This window comes from Dermacentor silvarum, chromosome 1, assembly GCF_013339745.2.
Source record: "Dermacentor silvarum isolate Dsil-2018 chromosome 1, BIME_Dsil_1.4, whole genome shotgun sequence".
NCBI classification, from domain to species: Eukaryota; Metazoa; Arthropoda; class Arachnida; order Ixodida; family Ixodidae; genus Dermacentor; species Dermacentor silvarum.
In genome coordinates this window covers 132,516,529-132,537,701 of record NC_051154.1, presented here as the reverse complement: position 1 = coordinate 132,537,701, position 21,173 = coordinate 132,516,529, and the positions used below count along the sequence as shown (strand labels likewise).

At 49.8% G+C, this 21,173-nt stretch overlaps 1 protein-coding gene across 1 annotated transcript in view; it reads right to left on the bottom strand.

Annotated features, from left to right (window-relative positions):
* LOC119436054 (uncharacterized) overlaps window positions 1-21,173 on the bottom strand; it is a 293,233-nt gene that overhangs the window by 65,938 nt on the left and 206,122 nt on the right. Inside the window, exons 8-9 of the mRNA XM_037702798.2 lie at window positions 3,426-3,484; window positions 1,996-2,063 (exon numbers count right to left, since the gene is read on the bottom strand). Of these exons, the coding sequence (XP_037558726.1) occupies window positions 1,996-2,063; window positions 3,426-3,484 (127 nt within the window). The remainder of the gene's footprint in view (window positions 1-1,995; window positions 2,064-3,425; window positions 3,485-21,173) is intronic.

Genomic DNA, 21,173 nt, shown 5'->3' with positions numbered 1-21,173 from the left:
GAGGTACGCCAACCAACAGTAACCGAATTCAGTCGTATGCCCCCGTCTTCGGAATTCATGAAACGCACGTGACTGGAAGCAGCGCGGGCGTTCACACGACCCATTGGTACATTAATGCGTTTAAAAGCCGCAACTCCCTTTTCAAATCAAATCATTATCAAGCTGTTTCCAAGTTTATGGGGCGTCGAATTTCCCTAAAAGTGCACAGCACAGACAGCTGTGTTTCACGGCAGCCAAACAGGACGATATCGAGGTAAATGTGCTCACTTCAGTAAACGCCAGCGCGCGGTAAAACAACGCACGCACACGCACGCGCTACCGCCAGACCGCACCATTCCTGATCACACACACACACAAATGTATTGAAGGCACTGAAGCACAAAAGCTCAAAGCGGGCCACTCTCCTCGATTGTAGAATCCCCTTCGATCACTTGATTCTCACACGGCCCGGCGGCGAAAACTGGCGGCCGGAAAGGAAAAGCCCCATATATGACGAATAATATGTATGAAACGAATGCGCACAGACGAAGAGTTTCTCAACCGTGGCATCGCTATCGGAAACCGTATTGCGCGACCCTTCCTGTCCCTATCCGATGCGCCGGGTGGCGATGCGCTCGTGTTTACACAAGCTTGTGCAAGTTCGGCCGGCGCCGCGTACCAAGAGGCAGCGTTCCTTCAAAGCGCCTGGGGCCTGTCACTCGCTTTTGCCAGTGCAGAATGACGAAGCGCGGGCGCCGGATGCATCCCGGCCCTGATTCTCGCGCGCCACAGCGGAGACACCCACGCATGCCTATATGCATACAAGGTGGCTGGCAGCGACGCATCGGCTCTGCAGCGCTTCGGCACTGAAGACCGCGCAGCAAGCGACGACGATATAGAGATCTAGCACGAGGTACAACAGTGGATTATGGCGTTGATCATTTTCTGAATGCCTTCACACACACACACACACACACACAAACACACACACACACACACAAACACACACACACACACACACACACACACACACACACACACACACACACACACACACACACACACACACACACACACACACACACACACACACACACACACACACACACACACACGCACGCTATGTTACACAGGTTGTCCCAACTATCATGCACCAAGATTTAAAAATATTCAAGTGCCACGTAGCTGGCCACAACCAAGGTAATGTTGCTTGCCGTCGCTTGGTGATACTCAGATTATTCTTTCGCATTCTACCTAATTACATAATTAGTCCTAATTAATTAATCAACTTCTAAAATATTATAATTAGAAGAAAAGAGTCCATGAGAAAATTGTAGAGCAACATGAAAAACTCCCAATACAGCTTTCTGTTGCTCAATGCGTGCTACATAAAAGTGTTTTTCCGAGCGTGAACGAAGCCCGCGAATACACGCAAAATTGCTGCGCGACTGGCCGCTCGAGGCATTTTACAAGAGAGAGAGTAGAAAAAAAAAAAAAAAAAAACTCCTAAGAAATGTCGCCAAATTTGGACTTGCACTAGAAATAAAGCGCACATGTAAACGAAGACTCACTCCTAGCGACCTTAGTTGACAACTTTTGCCGACTAAGCAACCCGACATGGTAACGCCGGGACATTCACCAAAGCGATCGGTCTCCCTGGCGATGTCTCGGATTGGTGCACTTGGCATCAAAACAAAAGCTAGCGAGGCCAACGAGACGGAAGGTCTATGAGCACGAGTAGACCTGAAGCAGCGCCAGCTCATCAAACACAGAATAGTCATTCACCGCGACACTAATGATTCATTCGGCCGTAACCGGCATTCACCTTAGTTTACGGGCGCCATACAATGGACAAAAAGAAAGAAACGCCTAGCAATCAGGGTAAATCTGCTACACGAAACATTTCAGTTTCACAAACGAAGGCAAAATAACTGTTGTCATCGCACATCCATTTTGAGACAAATATAAGGAAGTACACTGAAATCTATACGAAATTCCTAATAGCACGCGACTCACCTGAAAGATCTGCTTGAGAGAGAACAGTGCCCGTCGCAGTTCTCGTCCGGTCGAGTTGAGCAGCTTCTCTGCAAAGTACGGAAAGTGCCCCCTGGTTAATCAAACAGAAATGCTAAACTCCGCTCGCTTGAGTCATTTCTTGATTGAGGCGTAGCTCACTTCGCGTTATCAATTCTGCGTGCGCGGAAAAACCAAGAGAACCAGAAACATTGCCCGAATGCAGCACACAAGGATCATCTGAACGAGCTTCGGAAGAGCGTTTTATAAAGATAAATGTAAACGTAACAATTTCCTTGGCCAACTTAAGCTATGTACCTGTACAAGTCGCACTGCGACGATGCCTCATGAACTGCATGCGATGCAAACACAAACAGCTGTAGAGGAGCTTGACGCTTCCCCCCCCCCCCTTTTTTTTTTTTTTTTTTGTGCACTCTGACAACACAAGAATGACAGCTATCGCGAGTTCTCGCGGGTCTGCTTACTCCAGCTGAGCAGTCGGTGCGGCCTGGCGTTTGAAAGAAGCGATCAATCGCCAACGGATACACATACTTAAATCGCACCAACCCTGCACGCTTCCCCCTTTTACGCTTGCAGGCCCCGCCGACACCGCTGCGGCAGCCTCCCAGAGCCAATGGAATTGCGGTAACTTTCCACTAATGACGATTACGCGGAGGAAAACCAGACAGGCCGGGAGCTCTTAACAACGATGATGAAGCTTACACGTGATGCATCGCGATGGACTAAAAGGATCCCGACGACAAGGCCCACTTGTGCGTATGACTGATGAGTCTGTTATACAGGATCGCTACACATGCAACGATCAGCGAGAAACGCCATGACGTTAGCGCGGGTAACAACCGTTAGGCTGTTTTCAAAGAAATTGTGGCGCGGAGAGAATGAAACGAAAGAATTCGTGTTCAGGTTGGCTATTAGTGCAGACGACCACAAAAACGCGCTCTGTTCGTCTGCGCGTGCCCAAGGAGGCCAAATAATTAAAATAATAATGATAAATAAATAAATAAACAAAATACGCACACGCTAGTATCGACTTCGCTCATGGTCTCTAATGCTACATCTCTCTTATCCAGGCCCAACCTCTCTATTATCTGCAGTAATACGTTGCAATCGCTGTCACATTATTGGTGTCTGTCCTCCTATTTTTAAAGCTGGTTTTCGATTTTTTTTAAGCGCTGCATATCATCAACAGGTCCAGCAAAGAACCATATTCAACTGCGCAATTGGCTTCAACTCATCTCGAGGGGAGGGGGGGGGGGGCTTCATATTGACATTGATTTCACGATAGGGACATCGACAATAGCCAGTTTTCTCCCCGTCACGTGTAACAACACGCTAAGCTTTGAGCAGACAAGTTGCATGTGGTTGCGGTTTTCGGGCCGATACGGCACAAACGCGGTAAAAAGTGCACTTACCGATGATCGCGTGAACTCGGACGGAGAGTTGAGTGCGAAGCAGGACTGCATTCTTCCGGCTGCGAAACGAAAACAGTGCATATCGTAATCCGGAAACAAGGAAAACCAAATTGCAGACATAACGCCACAATATTATCGTTGTCGAAGCTCTCTACAGTTCATGACGAGCTAGCTCAAATATGGTTCGCCACCGTCAACGAATGGACAACTATAATGTTCAACAGATGTTTCTTCTGCAACAAGGAGCAATATAACGCAGTTCATATATGCTCAAACAAATTACCCTTTCTTACCATTTTCCGCTGCGATCAGCGTACACGAACTTTCTTTTTTTTTTTTTTTCGACACAAATTTAAACTTGGTGCGTATGACACCGACTACGCTTCGTCGCAGGGTAAACAAAACATAAAAGCACGAAAAGCACTGAAAAATACTCAAGACGGTATGAGAGCACGAACACTTGCGAAGTTCAGCACACAAGTAAACGAAGGCACATAAGAGAGTACAAGAACATTTAAAGGAAACAGAGCGAGTGGAGTTATGTGATCAGCGTGCAGTGCACAAGTTGACGCAACTGCTGCGAGTAGACGCACATTTCGTTCTTCGATTAACGTGTCGCTTCCCAGATTAACATATTCTCGACAGTGAGCTCGCCGAAGTGAGAAACGCTGTCAATGCGACGACATACACTGTAAACGAAAATACCCCCACATGGGAATTTTAACAAGGTGATGTGCCCTATATACTCCCATCCTTGAATATTTATTCCGATGTATGGGAGGAATACAACGGCATTCCCTCGTTTCACTCCGCTCACAACCTGTGGGAGGATAAGGGCGGACATGACGTGATTTTATTCCGCCTTCAAAATTTTCTTCTCCCCGGGAACTCCGCACAGGGAGTTTTAAAAAACTCCCCCGCCGGAACAGGTTGGTCACGTGGTGCTTCCCATAAGGCTGTGCGCCGCGCCAGCGACCGGCCGCGTTCGGCGGAGTCGGCGGTGCTCATGGCTGACGGTTTGTTTACATCTGTGAAGTGTCGTTCCGTGCCAGCGTTTCGCCGATTTTCTTTCCTATACTTCCTTCCAGAAAGTGTTATAGGCGTGTCTGAAGCTCACTGTATCTCATCTTCATGTGCGTTAGCTGTGATCACTCTGCTGACAACGATGAATGCAAGAGCAACGATTTCAAGTGCGGAAAAAGGCTTAGTTGTGACCACGAAGCTGCCGGTTGACTCGTGATGTCTGCTTGGGTTTCTGGCTGTGCTTCCGTGTTGCGGGACCTTGACTTGTGTTCCTCAGTGTGTTCAATACCACTTTTATGTCCTTTTGAGTATATTCTGACAACGTCTGGTGTAAAGTGCCGCGTAGCAATGGCAACAGCAGCCACTGTTCGAGCGACAACGTCCGTGATAGCCGCACATGAATGCCACATTCCGACTTCGTCATGGTGCTGTACTGCCAGTAAGTTAGACCGTGGTGCAAGCAACTCTTTTATGAATCTGTGTACGGATATCCTCGCCCAAGAAATACGGTAGAACGTAAGTACGTACTGTGAATAAAGCTTCTTACTGAGCGATGTGAATTGAATTGTTATCGCGCAGTTCTGTTTTGATCACGTCGTTGCATGCTTCGGATATTGCATTAACATCATGCTCCATCCAACATACTGATTTAGGAGCATACCTGCTGGCTCCGAGCGTGAGGATTCTTTTGCCAGATCAGCGATATGGCTCCGTTTCACAGCCGAGAGACATTGCTTGGACGCGGAGCAAGTAGTGCGGTGAAAAAAATGTATGACTACGCAATTTTCGGTGTTACGTAGGCTGCTACGGGTCATGCTCACATGTAATAAATTGTTGTCCTGCCACAATTCTTTCGCACGAAGCTAATTTTGTCATGAAGCACGCGCACGTACATTTTTCTTGCGTACTGTAACTAACGCACTACTTTTTGGCCGCGGACGCCGGCAGTGTGCGAAGTCGCTTCAGCGCTCATGGAATAGCATTCTAATTTTGAAAAATTATGCCATGAACGTTGTTTTTTCAATATTCTAAGTTAACAGTTCCGTGTGGATTTAGGTTTCATGCTACTTTCAGAGAGGCCGATCTCATATGTGCGAGCCTGTGAGTCGTAATTCTGAAAACACTACAGCTGCTCGCTAGGCCGTTTCGAGGCCCACATTATCGTGGCTATATATACTGGCAGGGTTGCTTCTTGTTGTGTGTCGAGTGTCCGTTGGATGTCTTTCACAGCTCTTCATCGGGTGTTTCTCAAATGTTTGTGTTTATGTAGTGCTTGGTCTGTCTGGTCTCGTTCATCTGTTTCGCAGAATTTGGCTTATTCTTGTGCGTATATTTCGGAATTTGACCCAAAGCCTCCACATAAAAATTCTCCACGCAAATTGACGTGTCTTTTTTTATACTCCCGGTGCACCTCGAAAAAACTCCGTCCAGCTCGAAGTAAAAAATAATATGACAGAAAAAAAAACTCCGAAGGCACCACGCAAAAATTCCGCACGCACGGAGTAAAAATTATACTCCGATCATTCGGAGCATAATAAACTCCCAACCGGGGGGTCGCTAGAGGACAAGCATTATACTCCCACCTGAGAGTTATTTCCGTTTACAGTGTATGTGCGCCGAGACGCGACGCTACCAAGCGCTTCAATCGGCCCCTTTCGGCGACACTCGCATCCGACCAGTGCATGCAACGAAAACGAAGCGAGTGTTCCCGCCACGATTTTGTCATGTCCGGTTCCACCGCTCCAGTTATCAGCGTTGAACGAAAGCGATATCATCCACAAGAATGATCGAACAGGAGAGACTTTAATGAGCAAGGTATTTTAGCATATAGAAAAGTGAGAAATAAGCAACAGAAGAGAAAATTATACACGTCTTAAAAGGCACACGCATGGGCAGTCAAAACGCACACACAGGCGCAAACACGAGGAACATTACAGTGCTTGGTTCAGGACTGCGCCCTACTTCTTGACTTTCCTGCAGAAGTCCGACACATTCTCTGGTCACATCTCCCCAATACAATATCTAAACTTAGGAGTTATTGCGCATGCTCCCAAGACACGCAGACTAAACATTTTATTACCCTTAAGGGTGCTAAATGGATGTTTTTCGTGTTTGCACCCTCCAATATACACCTATTTAGCCCCCAGTTATACACATAACATCCCGCGATAAGGTTGCGTGTGAGAACATCACAGTGTCAAAAAGGTCATGCAGTAACGCTATGTATAGTCAAAGGAACCTGTATGCGGACCCTGTATAGATGTCAATGCAGACCGCAATACGACCCCTATAGTATCGCCGTCCACAAGCTGCTGAAACGAATGCGCATTTTTCCAATTCCACAAGAAAAACGTGACCAACAATCCTATAAACTGCCGCAGTGCACGTATGCACTTTGCAAGGACAGACCAAGCTTAATTTAGTTTTCGCGTAGTCAGTAACCACACGAATACTTAGAAGAACCCTACCTATATATGCTGTGCCGAGGAGAGCATATGTCGCCTTGAAGAAAAGTCCACACTTGTCGAAACGTTGGCTCCTGAACTCACCTTATTGTCGTGTTACTCATCGTCTCGAATTTCCATCTCTCGCATTCCCCGTGTTTTCCCACGAATACTAGTGGCATTTCGCGGGAACGGTCAGCATATCATGAACAGAGTCAGTACTGTGATTATATACCCGCCGCGATGGCTCAGTCAGCTAATGCATTGCGCTGCTGAGCACGAGATCGCGGGATCGAATCCCGGCCGCGGCGGCCGCATTTCGATGGAGGCGAAATGCAAAAACACCCGTGTGCTTGCGTTGTAGTGCACGTTAAAGAACCCCAGGTGGTCAAAATTAATCCGGAGCCCTCCACTACGGCGTGCCTCATAATCAGAACTGGTTTTGGCACGTAAAACCTCAGAAAGAAGTAGTACTGTGATCACATATCTATATATGCGCGAGGATTTCGACAGGGCAGCGATGCTCTTGTTCGACGGCTGAACCAGGAAATACCTGTACACATATACTATGTAGACGCTCGCGAGGGCTATATATACAGTGAGAAGGGAACGCCGACATTACGTTTCAATGGTCGCCTTGAAAGAAAGCACACACGCAGTGCTTTCATTGCTCGGTGGCAATAACCAAAGACCCACCGTGGTGGCGTAGTGACTTTGGTGTTGCGCTGCTAAACCCGAGGTTGCGTGATCAAATCCCGGCCGCATTTCGATGGGGGCGAAATGCAAAAACGCCCGTGTACCGCGCATTGGGTGCCAAAATTAACCCTGAAGTATAAACCGCATTCACGCGATCTTGCGCGCGACAGCGACAAGCGACGCGATGGAGATGGCTGTCGCGTTCGCTCGTCGCCTACAAGTCGTACCGCATGCAAGCGACGAGACGAGCGACGACTTTGAGCGACGTCTCCCCGGTGTTGCCGGTATGAGGGCAGCAAATACTCGCCGAAACTGGCGTGAGGCTTGCTTTATTAATTTAAGTTGATGTGTTTTAGTGTAAAGAGCAGCATAAATATTTCTAAAGGTCTTGCACTACGTTATTATCCTTGCACGTATCAAAACCTAGTCGTTTGCTCGTTCCGTGCGACAATCGGTAGTACTTGACTGATGTATATCCAGTTCCGGCTTCGCGCTATTGGCTAGTCGCTCATAGCACTTCCGGGCGACGAGCGACGAATTCTAGATTTCTAGAACCGAGCGATTGAGCGAAAAGACCAAGCCACCAAGCGACCTGTTCGCGCGACGGCCCCTTTCGTCGCTAGAAGCCATCGCTCGTCGCCGTCGCGCACAAAATCGCGTGAATGCGGTTTGGGCTTGAGTCCCCGGACACTACGGCGTGCTTCATAATCATGTCGTGGTTTTGGCACGTAAAACCAAAGGTCGGTGCGCAGGCGCCCAGAGGAAAGGCCGGTACCAATAACCTTCCGCCGCGCGGGACGCCGACCACGTGAGTGAGATCTGCGGTATACGACCGCCGGCGCTGCGCGGGAGCAGAGCCGTGGGTGAGCTCAGGCAGAAGCCGCACGGTGTTATGCTTCCGCTGATCGGCCGAGGCACCGCCGTAACGAGCTTCCCCCGCTGCTTCTGTACGCAGCCCACGGATGCTCCCGCGGAGGCCGCCGCACCACGCCGTGGGCAATGCCACGGCCGCGAACACGCGCGCTTCCCTGGCAGCTGCATACGACTGTTCCGAGCTATAACCACGGTCCCCGAAGCGCGCAGAACAATGTTTGCTTTTTTTTTTTTTTCTTAATTGCAATCGCTTGGCCAGTGCGATGCGTTTTGTGCGCTCAAATTCAGCGCAGATGGGGGACTTTGCCGCCGGACACTGTTTATAGTACCACGCTTCCATGAAAAGGGCGCTATTGTCATCAAGCACATAATTAAATAAAGTGGGGGCCACAAAACGCTGTCTCCCCGTGAGACTCGGATGCAGGTGATCAAAATTTATCCGCATCTTTCAACAAGCGTTTCATATATTATACGTATATTATTTTTTTTCTTCTGGGCGTGAGTACTAAAGCACGACAGTCGCGCCACGATGTGCCATACATCAACACAACGCACCAGTTATGCATTATACGTTTATAACTACGTTCCTCTTAAGCTCAGACTAGCATCATTTGACATTTTCCCTCTCAGCGGTGGTACTACCATAGTCCCATAATAGTGAGGGACCATGGTACTACATAAGATACGAAAGGGCGAAACCGTGACACACTTTCGCGCGTGTCGGCTGGGCACGAAAGCAGGTAAGCGCTGAGCAGTCCGGAAACAACGCGCGCATTCCGCTTTCACATTCGTTTTGCGAGCAGTACTAGCCTGACCATTTTAACCCACGACGACTAAGAACTCGCACCTCACTGCACATGCAGTTGGTTAAATGCAGGCGTAGTACGTTGCGCGCGCAATAATTTACACTCAGTCCGTGAGTTTAAAATGCGCAATACCTCCACATACAGGGCGCGGTGGTGCCCTGCTACTCAAGACCACACAATTCCTTTCGCAAATCCCAACAAGGCTACAATTCGCTAAAGCAAAAAAAGAAAGAAAAAGGAATGTATCAAACTAAAATAGGACTGAACAAATGCGCCTTCTTACTTGCACAGTGGCATCCCGGGGCGACTGCTGACGAAGGAGCTCGGTTAAGTCGAAATTCCATCAATCAACAGAGCGCCACTAAGATATCCGCAATGCCCACAGCTTTGAAAAGCAAAATTGTTGTGGAACAACGCATTTGCCTCCCAAAAACGTTTAAAATAGAGCGTTTCCGAAACATTGGACCGAAAGGCCATTTCCATGCATCACCATGACAGGGCTTCTCGTGACAATTACTAACGTAAAGCGTGAACGCTGCGTTGCAGACTGGACCCTGCCTAAGTGAAAACTGCGCAGTAGAATGCCGCGCAAGAGCGTAAACCTCTTTCCTGTTCCTTTGGGAAGGGTCAGATACAGTGGAAGAGAAAACTGCTAGATATTAAAGACAAGATATGCGAACTGTACAAAAGAAAAAAAAAAAAGGAGCGTCACTCAAAGTGGTCTTCGATAAGGATGGCTCGCTCCACGTATTGATGCGGATAGAATCGCGCAGGAGCGCTGACACAGCGGAAAGCGCGAAGTTTGCACGAAGAACGACGCACATGCCCCGTCATGTCCAGTTGCAGCACGTAATGGTGTGGTTTTACGCCTTACCGTCACTGTGATGATATATAGGTGGAAGGCTCCGGATTAACTTTGACCGCATAATTTCAGGCCACTACCATTGTTTTGCATTCCACCATGTATCCCTGGCTTCCTTTTATCTATCTCTCTCTCCACTATGTATGAAAGCGGAAGTCCCAGCGCAAACTTCGAACATGTTTCTCAGTGTCACATTCGCGAAAGTGATCGCAAATGGTTTCCCCCACGGTTATGTCAAGTGAACCTTTCTCTCTGGTATTTGTAAGCATCACGAACGGGAACGATACAATAGGCGTATCAATGTGATCGACGGTCACTTTATCGGGAAGGGGCGCCGCTAAAGCGTCCTAAAGTGTGGGACGTCAACCGGGCACTTCACGGTATACCTGAAGGACCATGCCAGGGTAATACACACTATAAATGTGTTTGCCAGCGCACCCACACTGGTTCTTGCGCGCTCCCAAGTCCCGAGGCCAGGATTTTCTTTTTCGAGATACAGTGCCGCAGTGACTTGTCTAGAACTATACATCGAAGCATAGCGTACGCGCAAAGCCAAGAACGACACTACAGCTGCATGATGACCACGACGCTGCGGGACGGGAATAAGAGCCCGGCGAGGGGTGCCCCGCTGGGGCCGAGCGGGTTGGCGCAACCGGTTGGCCGGGGCTCCCTGGTGCCATTGTCTCGCCGCCATCACAGTGCGGCAGGCAGCCTCATCGAACCGCGTTTACAGCTCCCAGCGAGGGCCAAGGGCAAGGCAATCGGCGCGCTCAAGGCAGAAACTGTTCTTTCAGGGCAAACGCAATTTAAAGCGAGGGGGTCGCTCGAGAGCGGTCCTTCCTATAGGTGTCTTGGTTCCACATAGGCAGAGCCCCCGTAGCACTTTTAGCACCACCAAGGTGCTTTAGGTGTGACCGGCGCCTGGCGGGGCGCCGCGTCGGCGCACGTGCGCTCACACAATGGAGAAGCCTCTGACCGCGCGCCGGCCGCTGATGGGCCTCGCAAATGACCGCGCCGTGAACCGTTCGCCTGAAAGCAAGTATGGAGAAACAAACACACGCAGACTATTGTGACATGTGCGCGTGAAGGCAAGCATTTGTAAGCAAGTGCGGTATAAAGATGTTGTCAGAGATGAGCGTGCCAATGTCGCTTCGCGGTCGAAGCTGGCTCGAGTCTCTTTTGTCCTGGGCTCATTTCTTCCTTAACGACCGTTCGCCTTTTTCGCTTGACTGCCGTACCACAGATCTTTCAGGAAGAAACAAGACTCAAGAAAGCCGAACAGCGTTCATTACGGCAAGCAGCTGTCACTGGGTGTTCTCGTCCGACAAAATAAAAATTCAGACGTGCGGCCCCTCACGAAGAGTCGATAACGACCATTGCTGTGAGAAACAATGTTCAACTATTACCTCTTCACAACAAATATACACGCATCGCCATTTTTCTCCCACCAGCTGTTCGCTCGGCAACCGGGCGGCGTCATGCCGCATTTTCTGCAGACTAGGTCGAGGCAAAGTGACGTCCGCGCAGGCCGGCCACAGCGCTGCGAGATCGGGGCCACGTGGCACATAACTCAGCCGGCCAAGCGATCCGGCCAGTCGGTCTGCACTGCGCGCACGCAGCGCGGGGAACCGCGGCAGAAACGCGCCGCAACCTGTCCACCACCACCACCACCACCACGCCGCCGACTGTACGGGAGGAGAGGCCGCGTGATGTACGGCCCCCGTGCACTATGCCGCACCTCTGCGGCGGCCGCCGCCGGCTGCCAGGGATCCCATCTGCGGCGACGGGTGCCTCTTGCGCTCTGCACAGCTGAGCGCGCACTGACGCACGCGACGAGATCTCTCACACAAGGATGATGAACCCTGCCTGCCTTTTTTTTCACAGGGGTCGGAAATGAACGAAGCTGCTCCATAATGTGACCAGGGCGACATGTTTGTCAGCCCCAACGAAGCTGGCGCAGTCGGAAAGTAGTGATGACGAGTAGCTTCCTGCGGAGTGTGAGCGTCACCAACGTTGTAGTGCGTGTGTACGATAAATGACCGTTATACCCTGACCTTGGCGCCAATCCGAAAACGGCGGAGCAGAAATTCAGTATTCGTATGTGACGTGCAAATGCACAATCGCACGGTCAGAGACCGACCGTTGCTTGGGTTGAGAATCTTCACGTCGTCTACAGGGAGCACAAATGCAGGGAGGGCTGCACCATATATACAGCGACGCACTTCTAGAACATTAGACGCGCTATACCTCCAGCCGCTGGAAGACACTTAGGCCCATCCAGCTCAATTAGCTGTAAATGATTAAAAGCCGTAATCGCCATGTTTTTTATTCTCCTCATCGGCATTATCACGACCACCAATATATATAACGACGGATGTGCCATACGTTATGCGGAATGTTTACGGCATTAACTGCAAGCACCGCGCGATTGTTGATAATCACCTACACGAGTCTAAGTTCCCGAAAACGAAAGAAAAAACGCGCATACATTACTATAATCTGATGCAGCTGCATTTCTTGCAGAGATCAGCCAGTTAGGCAGAGCCATACATTCACGCTTCCGGTTTCAAGCGTTCCTCTTCAGACGCGCGCACTTTTGCATTCCCCGGCATTCTGGTCACAGGACACGTCCTGTTTCAGCCATAATGCATTGTGGGCAGAAACCAGGCTATGCTTTACGGTCAGCCCCGCATTTCCAACACTACCAGGATCTCAGCACACGACAAAACTCAGCCGCCAAATGCTTGGAGTGCCGTTGGATAAACAGCGCGGTAAAGCTGAGTCATTTCCTGTACGCGGCTGCTGAAAGTAAAATGCGACGGTGCCAACTCGGCCTGCATATCGCTAAACGTTAAAGGACCCTGGGTGCACCCGAAGTGCTGTAATCGATCTCGCGGCGTTCTGTGCACGCACATCATTCAATATTCGGAATCCTAAAGCAAATAATCTTCAGCTGGAAGACATCAGGCACGGACAGCATTATCTCGACTCTCTTTTATAGTGTAAACCGTGCCAGATTTTCTGAGAAAACAGGGCGCCGCCCCAAACCTCAAGACTGCGTTGAGTTATCGCGACGATATCGAAAGCGATGCTTCCATACGAGGCAGCGACCGCGCGAAGGGATCCTCGAGGCGCTATATATATATATATTTTTTTTTTCTGGTTCAGTTTTGAAAAGGATCGAAAACCTGATGTCCACGGGGATGCACACGCAGTTTCGGGATCATTTGACAACTGTCAGAACCAAAAAGATCATTCGCTCCGAGTTCGCGACCTTCGACGTAGAAGGCTTCAGCTTGCAGAATAGTGACGAATGCTTTTGTGAATGCCTTGCTGCACGGTTAAATGAAACAGAAACACCGCACCTTTATTTTTCATTCGCACGTCTATAAGGGAACGGAGGGCCGGTGGAGTTGGAGATAAGGCCGTGATGACCTATGACATCGACCCAATGCGCGGAGAGATGTTAGCTTCGCCTTTAATGGTATCCGTGACTGCAGCAGCCGTCTTTTGAACCTACGTTCAGAGTTATTCAACCAACAACAGAGCAGAGCACTCACTCATGCCATGTACAATTGACGATCTTTAGCCACAATGTATTGTGGTGTTATAGCTGGTTCGCCATTGCACTGGAGAACGCGCGAAGGACAGTGGAAACAGCAAGACGATCAAAAGGCGGCTGAGCGTATTGCGATCGTCGCGTTCTCTCCTCTGTCCTTTGTGTTCTCTGGCACCGTTTAAAAAACAAAGCCCGACTGGAATAATTAAATCAAAGTGACCCAAGTCAAGCCTACCATGCCTTGTTATAATACTGGCCAGCGACGTCGTGTGTTGCCCTTTATTTTTTTTTTTACTTACTTTTCACAGTGGGAATGAGAGAACACGCGGGAATAAGGCTGACGGATTGTGGAAAGCAAACGCAAAAGAAAAACAAAAGAACAAGAGTGAGGGCTAACGGATAAAGGTCCAGAAAGCTTTTCTCCTTAAAGCATCGGTAACGTTCTGGCGGTTCACAGAATCTTGACCTGAAAATATTTTATCTTTTGTGGTTTATTAATGAGTTTTCACGCCCAGAAGGTGCGAAGCTGCGAATTAACTTCGACCATGTGCACCTGAGGTTCTTTAACGGGCGCCTAAATGTAGGGAGAGAAAGAGAGAGAGGACACGAAAGACAGTGAGGTATATAGCCAGAATAAATGTCGAACCTAAATAGCATAAGTACACAGAATGTGGCCGTGAATCGAACACGTCATCCCTCGAACGCTACCCGTCCCGCTTTTCAGACGTCAGTGCCGAACAGCCGGGTTGGCTGGAGAAGCATTCAACCGCGCTGCGAGGGAGGAAATCACACCACGAGGTTATCTTGCGGTGACCTCACCTGACAAGAGGTGTGGTCGGTATTTCAAGAACGCTCCTTGAAAATGACCATCTTTCCCAAGAAGTGCAGCAACAGTAATTGGTATCAACAAGAGAGATACAAAAGTAAAGCTGAATAAATACTGTTACAGAGCGTTTGGAGAAAACCGCGCGCAAAAGGGAGATGAAGAAGTGGCAGCAGGTCGTTATCTGAAACTGCTAGCGGATCACCTTGCGTGTCTATATAGCACATTTACATGTAAATAGTTTGTATACATGTATAAGATTGTGCCTTACGTGTGCTCTTCGTGACAATATCGCGCCGACTGCGCGGTATTTCTTATAAAACGAGTAATAATCTCGTTTCTTCTTGTCCCATTATTTGCCGCTATGCATCATTCGCGTCGCCGACGTCATGCATGCATGCGAACGGGAAATCAATCGCACTAAGAGGAAGCGCGTGCACGCAAGGCATGAGGATACAAGCGAGCGCGGATATATCTGAAGCGGCCGAATAGTTTCCGGCCGCTGCCGGTTGCAACATGTGACAGCCCTGCAGCTGAACCACACGGTAGCAGGACCAGCGATTGGACGCCTGCTGCGGTAAATGACGTTTATCTGGAATTGGCGTCAAGAGAAATAGCACGAAGCTGTGTAGTTTTCGCTCACTTTACTTGTACATGAAGTAGTGCTTCCTATATACAGGGTGTTTCAGCGAACACTTTCAAAATTTATTTAAGATTGCCTGTGGAAGATAGTACGATTCTAGTTCATAAGCTGGTCAGCTCGAAGAGGCGGACATTGCTTGCACAAGAAATTGAAATGCATAATCGAATAATTAACAGAAATTCACTAATTAAGTTTTTAACTAATTACCTGATGGCCCATATTGCAATTTACAAATTGTAGCCGCGGAGTTCGCAAGGTGGATCCACTTGGAACGAATTCTCGGGATGACACCAGTTTCGAGATATTAATTGCCGAACTTTGCGGAGAAATGCATTGACGTTCCAGTTAAGTTTGTGCTTCAATGTATAAAGCGACGTTTTGTTAAGAAACTAACTGGAACGCCAATGCATTTCTCCGCAAAGTTCGGCAATTAATATCTCGAAACTGGTGTCATCCCGAGAATTCGTTCCAAGTGGATCCACCTTGCGAACTCCGCGGCTACAATTTGTAAATTGCAATATGGGCCATCAGGCAATTAGTGAAAAAGTTAATTAGTGAATTTCTGTTAATTATTCGATTATGCATTTCAATTTCTTGTGCAAGTAATGTCCGCCTCTTCGAGTAGACCAGCTCATGAAGTATAATTGTGCTATCTGCCACAGGCAACCTTTAAGGATTTTTGAAAGTGTTCGCTGAAACACCCTGTATAGCTCTTCACAAAACAGAGGTTTAAGGACCCATCTGTGACAAATCGGCGGGTGACACGCCGTGCCTTAAAAGAGAACCTTGCTGGCTATACGTTACCCCATTAGTGGGCTTCAGAATGCAGGCCCTAAATGCTTTGGGGCTATTGGGGTTTGCATTGGGCACTCTTTTTCCTGTATAAAGCGGATGACCTCGAACATTCCCCCAAAACCTTTGCGTCAACAAAGAAAAAAAAAAAGTGCAATTGACAGAAAGGTATTCCACATATTCATATATATCCTGAACGGTACTCTGTATGCTGCGAGAAAAGTGCGCATAAAAGACTAGGCAGACCATAGCAGGACTTACACACAACTGCTTGAGTGACTCGACCACAAATGGCACTTCAACATTTGTAGACACTGTTCAGTAATCAACAGGCTGGGTTATTATTGCAGGTGTTTTCCTCGACTTCACGAAGGCTTTCGGCTACATGAATCACGAAATTCTCAAAGAAAACTTACAGCAAGAGGCCAGGAATGGCTGACTTAACGGCGCCCCTCCCATGCACACACCTCAGCGATTGCGATGGCAGCAATCCATAATTGTGGGTTCTAGTTGCCCACCGCAAACTCTATTTTCCCAGATATACACGCGACTTCCATATTTTCCCCAATATAAGGCATGCTGTATATGTATCCAAAGGAAAGAAAGCCTTTATCTACACAAATGAAGTAGAAATTAATTCACGCTACTCACTAGATGCGCGTGGCGTTTATTTACTTCACTTTTGTGCACATGAATGCTAGGGCGTCACAACGGCTGTCTCTTGGGCTTACGGAATTTCAGCACAAAAACGGCCAACTCTTCACGATACTGCAGCCGGAAACCTACTAAAATCAGAAAAAAATATCCCATACGCAATGTCTCACAATGTACACGCTTCAGGTGCACTTGAGAACTTGCTAAATCTACGAAGACGTCCTCCAACAATCCTTAAAAACTGAATTTAATTGTCCCTGCCTTCTCTCTCCGCCGGCAGAAGGACCATATATACATACCGAGTGACATTAACACAGTACGGAATGCTTATCTGTGACGCGATAACCGGGAAGAAGCGAACCAGAGGAAATCAGAAACTAAAGGAAGAGCACAGGACTCGAGAGAGAAGGCGGAAGCTGTTCGCGACCCGAAGAGCTGCCAACGAAAGCATGGCACCACCGAAGATAAATACCATGCCACTACTCACCCGCTGCCCACCCAACAGGTCCTGCTCCCTGCGCATACACTGTAGCAGTTGAACAGGACTGGCAACTCCAAACGCGGAAACCAAATTTTGGCGCTTTGAGATAAAGCATCGTGCTTACGGGGATACTTTTTCTTTTGCCGGTATTTTGTAGCGATGCCTTTTCCGATGAATGCCTGTTCGTGCTTTTCGCGCTTGGTCAGTGGTCAGAGCGACGATCCGCTCACGTTATCAACGGGTATCAGTCAGCCATAATAATAATAATAATCTATAATAAGACTATTATAGAATAAAGCATAACGCTTCGCTACAAAATACAGGCCCTTGTTTCCCACTTAATCTTCCTCCTGCGAAACACAAGATCGGACGGCGAAACGCCCGCAACGTTAGTGATCAGCCTACAAACCAAGAAAACCCACTCACGTGCGGAAGGCCGCAATGATGGGCGGTTGGCGCGTCTCAAGGTATACGTAAATGAGTTGTTTGTCGTGGAGCTTCCCCCAGCGACAAATTCCGCAGAAACAAGCGCGTTTAGCCTGGTAGTTTAAACTAGCAAGATGCTGCAGCTACAGCTGGATTTTTTTTTTCCATGACAGGATATCGCATGGTCATAAAAAAAAAACTGAAGCATAATTAAAAACAGAAACTATACATGGCAAAATTCCTCCATTCTCAAACAAAGAAAAAGAAAAGAAGGAGAAAGAAGCAAGAGCAGTGGGGGTGAAGCAGTGTGACCACTGCGGAGCAGAGCATCGCTTGAGGGCCGCCTTGGGCTCGTTTGTACACACAGCCGGAAAGTCGTACGCTCTGCCGCGACGGGTGCCGCGCACCTGTCGGGACGCCGCCAAACCGAGCGGCCAGCACCGCCGCCGCGTCCCCTCTCTGGCGCAGCGGTTCTTGGAACCGTCGTTCGGTCAACCCCTTCGCCTGCTCTCGCGTCGATCGTTAAAAAAGAAGCGCTGCGACCGGCGGCTCCACCCGCGAGGGGGCTACTATGTTCCCCACTATCTGATATTGAGTGCCATGCCGTCTGGCGATGCCCGCCGCGATTCCTGCAGGCTTGCCGGCGGTGCTTCCCGCACGACGCTCCTGCCACGCTCGAGAGCAAAGTCAACCACCTAAGTGGCACGGCTCCATTTGCACGAGTAGAGTCACGAGCTGCGCGCAGCGCCGAGCCAGGAATGCGCGCAGCCGAGCCACTTTGACCAAAACGCATTCCCCAAGCTGCTCGTCGGAGAACAAATGCAGAGGCCGTCGGTGCAGTGCAAATATATCGGGAGAAGAGACGAGCGCCTCCAAGGACGAGTTTGCTAGCCATGCGACGAACCGGGGAATCGAAGAAGGAACGCAAGTTCGCGCGTAGACGCTAAAAAATGTCACAGTTTCGCCCTAAGGGCGAAGCAATGAATGCGATAGCAACACAGCAATGTCATACGAAGTAAGGTGAGCGGCTTTGGTAACAATATGAATTGTAGTAAACATGAGCTGATTAAGTAAGCAGGTGTGCTGCGGCGTAAGTAGACCGACATGAAGAGAGACTCGATGACCACGAGAAGGCGCGTGTGAAACGGTGGTGTTGATGAGAAGCGCTTCCCGTGGGCAGCGCGCGTGCGAAGGGACACACCTGTAGCGCTGCACTGCCGATCCGGGCAGCATTACATGTGTAGCGTGCGTTGGAAAATGTGACCCGACTATTACTAACTGAAGCAACAAGCGTGGTGTGAGCGCGCACAAACAAACATGAAGAGATCACACTGAATGACTGCAGACAACGACTGTCAAAACGCTGGCAGGAAGCATACGCCGGTGCGGGCGAAGGTACGTGCGGTCTATCGCTTCAACAGGAACTGAGCCGCGAATGCACGGCTCATAAAGGTCAGAGCCGTGTGGAGATAAGAGACGGTGCGGCGAGCGACGAGCGCGGTTGTTGGCAGAAGAAAAGTGCCCCCCCCCCCCCCCGCTTCCTCCGGCGCTGGCTTCCCGCTTCCTTGCTTGCGCGCGGGAGAGATAAGAGACCGTGCGGCCGAGCGACGAGCGCGGTTGTTGGCACAGTAGAAGTGCCCCCCCCCTCCCTCCGGCGCTGGCTTCCCGCTTCGTTGCTTGCGCGTGGGGGATTAAGTGCGTTCGCTCTCCGTGATAGCGTGCGTCCCAGCACGCTTGCGCTCGGGCATACGGCGCGCGGTGAAGATTTTATCTATACGGAACCTCACGGCGACGGCGACGGCGACGGCGACGACGACGGCGACGGCGACGGCGACGGCGACGGCGACGCCGACGGCAGAAATCCGGTTGAAGTGTCCATATAATTGCTATCGCAATAAAACAGGCGACGGGGATCGCCTGTAAGGCGACTGCGCCGCTCAGCAGAGGCGCTGCCGCGACCCGCATTCGTGCGGCGGTCTCGGACGAGGGGCGCCCTTTGTTTCCGCCTACCGCCAGCCGGGCACGAAGGGAGGGCCCGCGGAACCAGACGCCATTACGGGGTAATGACGCCGATGCCAGTCGTTTAGAGAGCGGGCTAAACAAGCCGAGGCCGCTGAGGGCAGACCGCTTAGGTGGACCGTTTCCTGCCTCCTCCCGCTGACGCTGCCCCAAGGTGCGCTTCGCACGAACTGGCCCAGTTACATAACCCTTGCCTCGCCCCCAGCGCCGGCCAGAAAGAGCGGCGAGAGGCCGCGCATTCCCTGTCGGCGCGCGACGCCACTTGTACGTTATAGTGGCAGCCCGAGGCACGATTACGGAGCCAGAGTGGCGATGGCCACGAGCCGTGCAAAGTGACCGCTTTATTACTCTGCCATTACACCGCGAGCTAAGCACTCTCATCAGACTGCTCGCTTCTGGTCGCCTCAGGATGGTCCCCCGTCCTGGCCGACTCCCGCCATCAGAAGTGATTCGAATCGGCTGTGGCCTGTGGCCGATGTCTATAGGGCGCCGACAAGCTTCAGTCAACTGCCTGCCAAGAAACATCCGAGACGTCCCACTGCTAAAGGGCCTAAATGCTCACCCTGTTCCGAGGTCTGGGTCACGTAGCGCTTCTCTGTGGAAGGAGCTGACCTTGGGTGAGAACGGGTTCAGAAAATGCAACCCCTCAGTTCCCGTCGATGGGCTGTGCCCCCTAGAATACCCTGGGCGGCTAATGCTAAGTGTCGAAGTTATTTTACGCGAAGGTCTAGCGTATTTCGCCGTGCTCAGCTGGCAACCCCATACGCCCATCTGTCTCACTAGATACTGCGGGCGGTCAGTGACTATGGCGTTCTACTGCTGGGCTCGAGGTCGCGAGTTCGATTCCCGGCGACGGCGAAATGCAAAACCCCTCATGAACCGTGCACTTAGTGCACGTGAAGAACCCCAGGTGGTCAAAGTGAATCCTGAACCCTCAGCTAAAGCGTGTCTCAAAGCTCCTGTGCCAGACGTTAAACTATATAGTCATTATACCTCGCCTCAGGTAGGACAGTTAATATTCGTTGTTCACAGCAGAAGGCTCAGCTTAGCATTCTGTTTAAGCCATGTTTAAAACGTGGTGCAGTATATACCATGTTGACCGCTGGCTGCGAACGACCAGCAATCAGATGACGCGGGAATGAGAGTACAGCTTCTAAATGCAGTAAACGCTAACCAGCGCGCACCAAAATGTTTCTGGAATTACGCAGAAGCAGAGGTACGACTGTGTTCATGTGGTAACTTATGGTACTTAACAGGCAGCACGCAAAAGTACCGCAATAACGCCACAGAGTAAATACATGAGATGGCACTTGAACGTTTACAGCGGTGCCAATTACGACGTGCTTATTCACGATAACACGAACTATTCAGTATCGTAGGCGATACAAATGGTTTGTGAGACGGCGAAGAAGTTTCGGCACTCTGAAATTGAAAAAAAAAAAAAAAAATACCCATGCGAGAACGTTTTGTTGGGTTACTTGGCGAATATTCAGTCAATACGCAAAGAAACACGACGCACAGACAGGCGAGCGCAGATCCTGCCTAAATGTGCCGTACATGTTCCTTTGCGCAGTTAATTATGTTACTGATTGATAACGGTAATGATAAATGAGCTACACATAAAACAATGTGTGTATATGTATTGAT